Here is a 7,953-nt window from a genome sequence, read left to right as displayed (position 1 = left end):
CTTTTTTTTATTATTTGGAATACGTTGTAGGACACATATGTTATCCTTCTATGTCAATTAAACCCGAACTTAAAATGTCATGATATAATTAAAGATTTTTGATGTGCAGTAGCAGCTCGAACAGAATATTAGTGCAAACCATTCTTTTGACAATCCCAACTACAACAACAAAAAAAGAAACCCACCGAGGGAGGGAAAAAAATAATAATTTCTCATATTCAAGACTGTTTTGATTTGTATATGTTTCATACTATAGGTACTTTTTAAAAAAAATAATATTTTTTTTTTTATAAACACGCACACGAACGATATAATGAACATAAATTACACGACTCAAAATGCTTTCAAGGCCAGAACATGCGTCTCCATATAAAATAGTTTCTTTTAAACAACTAAATCTGGCATGCCGTTTGACACTAGTTTACACACATTCCCTTCCTATCCTATAACACGGCTAGAACACATTTTTCACCACTTAAAAAAAAAGTGGACGTGGAACATATCAAATGGGGCAACGCAAACAGAAGTGAAGAAACCCTACAGTAATGTTAAATCAAGAAATTAAAACCAAGCATAGATTAGCATTTTTAAAACTCTCATGAGAAGCCAAGATTTGTTAGATTTTGGAGGTTTAGAGAGAGAGAGAGAGAGAGAGAGAGAGAGAGAGAGAGAGAGAGAGAGAGAGAGAGAGAGAGAGAGAGAAAGAGAGAGAAAATATCTAACGCACTTCCAATGAATTAAACTAAAATTCCACTCACAAGTTACAAGTTACATATATAGATTTTTTTGGCCAGTGATTCAATAGCTGCTTTCTTTAGGGTCATATGTGAATAAACCCATCAAATGTACTTTCTTGTGGTCAGAGACGTGTCTGTTTGTTCGGGGAAGTAAGGTAGTAAACACACTCACAGGCCAAATTCAGACCTACCAACCTTTAGATGTTTTGCTTAATTTGGAGTAATAGCTCACAGCACCGTAGTCGTCCTTCTACTAAGTCAAACAAATCTTCAGTTTCACCCCAAGAAACGGAAAGATCTGGAATGATCGTCCATCATTACTGACCCTGACAGAAGACCCGTTACCTTTCTCCAAACCTCACATTAGTAAACTTCATCTCAACTCCATAATCTCGCTTGGAAACCATGCCGTCTTTTTGGTGGGCTTGATGGAAGGACTCAAGTTCTTTCACTGCAACCTTAACGCATCATGTCTACATGCACAAGTAGTAGCCTAGTGCTTCAGGTGTTGGAATACCAATCGGAAGGTTGAATCCCAGGTCCACCAACGTGACACTGCTGGGTTCCTGAGCAAGGTTTTCTCCAGCATTTCATTCAGGTCTAACATAGTAGAAACTTTACAGCATCTATATACAGGGTTTCACAGTAACCACCAACTGCTTCGGGGGAGAAATCTGCTGCCTGTCTGTTTTAGTAATGCTGTAGACACTAGAACTGTTTACATGCACATTTTTAATTAATCACTGTACACACACACACAGAGATTTTGTTGTGTACAAGTGTGTGCGCGTGTCAATGTGTAGTATATATACAGTACATCTCGTACCACAAAATCCCTGTGTGCGAGAGTATGTGTACATCACACACACACACACACAATCCATGCATAACAATGTCTACACATCATTCCTCTTGACGTTTGTCAGATCTGCAGTTTGTATTAAAAGTTACTAGCCATTAAATTCCAACTCCACTATTCCATCTCACATACTTTTTTCCCAGCAGAATTATAGGCTCCGAATTATATCTGCATTGTCCCGACGTAGTGTCCCGTGGGTAATCAGTCCCTCTGTAAAATGTCTAAAGTGTCGAACAAAACATCAAGACAACAGATCAGAAGACGTTCTTGAGCGAGCAACGCCTCTAACAGCGACCGCAGACGCCTGTATGCGCCTTGGCTGAGGATTGCACTCGCAGGCCGTCTGATGATGCAATCGCATCTTCAAACATGCTTGTGGACTTGAACTTGCCAGCAGAAATGTGCTTAAGGGTTCACTTTTTGCGATCGCACAGTCTGTGACACTTCTGGGATTTATCTTACGGGAAATAAGTCCAGTCATGAATAAGTTCAACACGACTTTGTGTCAAGCTAACTTGTAGGAAAAGTTACAGACGGGTACGGCGAGAAGTGGAAAGAGAGATGAGCACTGTTCTAGAACTGGTTTATATCAAGTGTAGAGCTGACACTTGTCTTTCACTCTATTTGTCTTCAGCGAAGCTCCTTCACTTCCACTTTATTTTCTCACCAGTATGTTTTGTTTTTTTTTCTTTCTTTCTTTCTTTCTTTCTTTCTTTCTTTCTTTCTTTCTTTCTTTCTTTCTTTCTTTCTTTCTTTCTTTCTTGTTTGTGGTCAATGGCAACAATATTGCACCAGTTTAGCCCACAAACTGCAAAAACCTGACAGCAAAGTTAATTAAAACACCCACAGATGCCTGTCAGAGAACAGAGCTATATGATAAACTTGTGGTGCATAGCAAAAGTTTTTTTCTGTTTGCATACCCTCATTTGTAATGGAGAAATAAACAGAGCAGTTACACGAGGGTCTTAAACAGCGAAAGAACAGAAGCTGTCAAACTATACTGTATAATGTCTCACATACATGCAGGATTTAAAAAGTACAACTGCTTGCTTTCTGTCAGGCTTGCGTTGGACTTTTCCTCACTTTGTTTCTATGCACTCATCTGATTGGATGTGGTTTTCTTTTTTGTTCCTCAGCGTATGAGTAAGAAAGCCCCGCCCCCTTTCTTTCTTCTCATTTCGGTTTCGAGCTTGGAAGAGTCGCCTCATCGGACATTAAACGATTCTAAAACCAGGGACTGAACGGACTGAATCGTGACTGAACTGAACGAACTGCAAGACTAACAGCCGAGTGAGAGCTGCATTCCCAAAAGTATTAACACTTCATTCCTGACACTCAGGAAGTACACCTCAGTAATGAACAAGATGACGTCAATCATTAGAGGCGAGGTCATTTTATGGTATTTACTTGTTAGGCACCAGTGTGAGATTCTGAGGGATAAAATAAAACTCTCGGTTCAGTTCAATCACCACAGTCAGTCCTATTAAGTCACAAGTACTTACTGGCATGTTAATGAATAATCCCATTAGGGGTTTGATTGTGGCGGGTCACAGGCAGCCCAGGGAACACACTTGTGACCAAGTAAGACACTGGAAGCTTCCTTTTTCCCTTCTGTTCTAATGTGTTGATTAACAGTGGCAGCCACTCCTAACATAATGGAAATTAATGCAGGTTCAGATTGAGGTTTCTGCCCTTCAAAACAAACACACACACACACACACACACACACACACACACACACACACACACACACACACACACACACACACACACACACACCACCTACTTGATATTAGCCATACAGTGTTTAGCTGTCATTTGTATTTAGATATCTATGCAATCTTGGCATGATAAATAAAAGGAAACTGGGGAGGCGAACAAAGAAATAAGGCAGATCAGGAGAAAAGAACGAGGCAGAGAGACAGACGTTGTGACACTGTGAAGAACAGAGACAGACACATGAGTGGGGAGGGGAACAGAATAAAGCACCCAGGCAGGTACTGAACGCTGAGCCAGGCGTGACAGAAAATAAGAAAAATAACCGGAGGAGGTAAAGGACTTGGATAAGCCACTGGAAAAAGAAAGAACACACAGAGAAATGATAAGAAGAGGTCTCTCTCCTCCTTTCTCTCTCTCTCTCTCTCTCTCTCTCTCTCTCTCTCTCTCTCTCTCTTATATTTAAAATATAAGTCACAACTGAAATGAAAAACCACTCAGTATTATACAGTACATATTAAACATTACCATATCTGCAACATGCTGGACTTTGCCTCCTCCTTGTGCTATCGTTAATCTTCATTCATTTATCCTTCTCTCATCAGTGCTACACAGATATGTTCTACAGTCGACCATCGACAAGTGTAGCGAGTGAAACCGTATCCCAAATGAGGCTAGAAAATCAGTACTAAACACAAGGCCGGAAAAGAAAAGAGGAGCAGTGAAGGATAAAATGAACAGGAACTGTACGACCCACTGGAATGTACAAGAGTCAGCCAGTCTGTGTGGGTCATACCAAGCGAGCGGTAAAGGATGGGAGCTCCGTTAGTCATACGGGCCCCTCGGTGATGCCCTCCAGAGGCAGGCTCGTGGCATTGTCCGTGGCTTGAGGTACGTCCTGGGAGACTGGCGCATGTCGGGCGGTGCTCAGGGCCAGGCTGGCATAAGGCAGGTGGCAGTCTGTGTGGAGAAACGGTAGGTAGTGCTGCCGGTAGCAGATGTAGGCGAACAACAGGCCAATTACACCGCCGACAAAGGCGTCTGTCAGGAGAAGAACGTGTAAAAAAAAGTAAATTGGTGAACGTTTTCCATTAGTGATTATACGTTCATACCATGTTCCAAATGTCAGCGGTTTGAGTAACAGTCATTGATTACAATTAAAGCCGGAATAATGAGAACACAAACAGGTAACGAGTTAAAATCATTCATTCACATACAATTGTACGCTGAACACATGCATGTTTTCACATGTTGCAACAAAAACCCTGATTTACATAATTCAGCACTCAAAAGCCTTGTGAAAATATATTTAGTCTGCATTTTCCTTCATTTTTAAGTAGCTCGGTTTCTGCTGAATACAGTGGATGAGACTTTTGGCATTAATATGCTGTAAGACATAAAGCAGGGCATGTTGAAACATCTCCAGGGTCCAAAAAAAAAACACAGCAGACTCCCTAGGGTTAACGTTCGTCTGCAACTGTGGACTTTCCGTTTGTGGTCTTGGATTGTGATCTTGTGTATGATTGTGTTTGGCCTCGTCTCGACTCTGTGCCGTGCCTAACCCTCTGATTTCTGTCTGCTGAGTTTCATCCACTGCCTCTGTGTTACAGCCTCTGACTCATTTGTTGGGATCCTGTGTCATTTGTTTGTTTTATCATCAAGCTGAATTATTTTATATATATATATATATATAGTATTAAGTAAGTTAGCCTCCACCATATTATTTTATTTTATTGCATTACTACTAGCTTTGCCTGTGAATCAGAGTTTTGACTTGCACTGAATAAATAAGCATACATAATAAGAATAATTGCTCTTTCCTTAAAAGACCTTGAGGTTTTGCCTGGAAATAAGTTGCATGCTGTTATCAGAATAACACCTCCTCCTCCTTTCTAGGAAGCTGTTTTATATTCTGAGAAGTCCAGGGTTGATGTTAGCCTTAAAAGCTCTGTATGAGAGCACAGTGTAATTAGCATTGCAGCTTATTCACAACAAGGTTTTTCCCTGAACAACCAAATCTAAAAATGACTGGGTCTTCTGTTGTAGGGGAACAAAACCTACCTCAGAGTGGAGGGGAGTGATGCTGTCGCCACCCTGAAGTGGATTCTTTTCCTTTAAGCTAATTCTAATCCGTACGTAATGAAATACATTGCATTTGAACTATTTATAGGAACATTTATAAGACGAGTTAGTTCCTGTTATCACTCCATATAGCAGCTTGTTATCTTATGATCTCGTGTTTATATATCTAATAATAACCTTGAATTTTTTATTCTGTTAATTCTTTTTCTTTTATTATTCGTTATTTCTTTTATCATCCCTTATGTCTACCTTCTGCTCTATGTTTATGTTCTGTAAAGCTGCTTTGAGACAATGCCTATTGTAAAAAGCGCTATACAAATAAACTTGAATTGAATTATGATCTAAAGACATTTTTACTATGTCAAATATTCTCTACAGGCAGGACAATTTTCATTTTATGCATTTTTATTTTTGGTGGGAAAAAAGGCACATTTATATATAATAAAAATAGAAACGTGATTAATCATTTTATATTTAGTTAACTGCAGTCGAATTTAAGATTTTTTTCTTAATAAACAAGTGTAACCAATTAAACAAGTCCTCATATGTGATGTAGCAAACACACTATTTTTGTTCTCCTGTGTTCTCCAAAAGATGAGCAAATCTAAAAAAAAAAAATTTGTCTGTTTTGACATTTAGATTCATGCTGGATTTGAATTTGGGACATTTTCAAAAATGTCTATTAACTGATTCAGCTCAAAGGTTTCATTTGAAGTGAGTGAAACATAAAACCCTGAGGATCTTTCTGTAGCCTTATACCTAAGACTTATATATACATCTCTGTAAAGAAAACCTCACCATCTCGAAGTTGTGTGTATATGTGTGTATATGTATGTGTATGACTCTCTTCTGTCTGTGTGTAAAACAGATACCATTATTAGCCTTAGGTTATGTACAATTCCCCCTGCATGAGCTGCTACTATAGAACTGAGACCCTATTATACCTGGGATTATGTTTATCATTGATGTTAAAACTCATCATCTATCTTAAAGCTAAATCAAAGCTTTCTGACCAATCAAATTTGAGAACGGTCAAATCAAGTTTTCAGTGTTAACTTTCGCAACCTAACAAGATGTGAAGAAGTTGCAGTGACCAATATTTAAATTTTTAATTCAAGATGTCCCTATTTTCTTCCCAACCATGTCTTGGCTGTCTGCTATACAATGGCAGCTGCCAACTGGGAGGGTCGCTATCCCTCCTACACAGAGACGCCACAGCGGTTTGGTGCCACTGGGTGAGACTCAGATGCAGAATCGTTAACCCTTCAGGATGAAATGAGTTGTGAAAATGTCTTTGTAGCTTCGCTGTTTCATAGCTCTCAAATGCTGTTTTATTTGCCTGTAAAACTGGGAACGTTAGACTAGCAGCTTACTTATAAGTGTGATAAGAGGTAAAAGAAATGTTCTGGCTATATAATCTTGGGGTTACTAGGACCTGACACTTCAGTTGCTCGCCAGGCAGAGATGTACTGCTCACTTTCACTGGCACTGAAAACTCACTGAAAACATCTCTTCTCGTCTTAACCGGGAACTTATTCAACACCTCTTCAGTCAATGTCAGTCTCACTAATAGTTAAGAATCATCTCCACAGAGCTCAAAACAATCTTTTACCTGACTGAACACAGAAGCAGCCCTCTAGTCTAAATGGGCAATGAACTGTGCTGGATCTGATCCGACTCAAGGGATAGCAAAAGGACATAAACAATATCATGCTCTTGTCAGTTCCTGTGAGGTATCGGGAGAATTATCAGGAGACTGAAGTCATATGTAAAGGTTTAAACTCGTTTAAATGTAAGACAAACATGTATGCTCATTCTTTTCAGGTAGAAGGAATCACGCTAATGAATAAAAGTTTAAGCACTGATTCATTTAATATTTATTTAACATGCTCAGCATACGCGCTGGTTAATCGCACTCTGAACACACTGGATTTTGTGTGAGTGGACCATTCATCAACAAACAGCTGTCTCTTTATAAGCACTGATTTTGTTTGAGCAACAAGTTCTCTATATAAAAACATCCGAAGGCTCGACGTGCGATGAAGCTGCTTAGATTCTTAGATTCTCCGTCTGCAGACTGTGTTGAACCTTCTGTCGAAAGAGCAACGTGAATAAAAATAGCCCAAAAAAAAATAAATAAATCAATCCCTGCCAAAGCATTTGGAAGGTGAACACCAGTTAAGGTCTCAAACTGCTGAAGAGCATCTCTCACGGTTAACACTTCATCTGCAGTGCATGGCATGTTTCCTTCTATCCATGTTGTGCTGATACACTGGCTGTGCAGGATTAGGAACAGGGGGAAAAACTCTTAAGCATCAAATCCTTGTATACGGTTAACTGGAAGTCACATAGATGAACAAAGCTTTCTGTTGTAAGCTTTTATTTTTATTTATTTTTTTTTTTTACTAGTGTAATTCATGACCGTGCAGATGTCGCCTACTGTATAAAGCTATGTAGGAAATATGGCTCCATAATAATAATAAAATAAAAAAAAATTTGCAGAAACAAAAAAAATAAATAAATAAGGGAGCCAAACTACTAAATGCAGTTTTATTATTT

The 7,953-nt window shown here is 39.1% G+C and overlaps 1 protein-coding gene across 1 annotated transcript in view; it reads right to left on the bottom strand.

Moving 5' to 3' along the window:
- Positions 1-637: 637 nt before the first annotated feature.
- The window catches only part of plpp4 (phospholipid phosphatase 4), an 85,096-nt gene continuing 77,780 nt past the window's right edge, over positions 638-7,953 (bottom strand). Inside the window, exon 7 of the mRNA XM_027165644.2 lies at positions 638-4,353. Coding sequence (XP_027021445.2) covers positions 4,142-4,353 — 212 coding nt within the window. The 3' untranslated portion in view covers positions 638-4,141. The remainder of the gene's footprint in view (positions 4,354-7,953) is intronic.

Source organism: Tachysurus fulvidraco, chromosome 4 (assembly GCF_022655615.1).
Source record: "Tachysurus fulvidraco isolate hzauxx_2018 chromosome 4, HZAU_PFXX_2.0, whole genome shotgun sequence".
Taxonomy (NCBI): domain Eukaryota; kingdom Metazoa; phylum Chordata; class Actinopteri; order Siluriformes; family Bagridae; genus Tachysurus; species Tachysurus fulvidraco.
The sequence above is the reverse complement of the archived record's forward strand: the minus strand, read 5'-3'. Positions and strand labels throughout refer to the sequence as shown.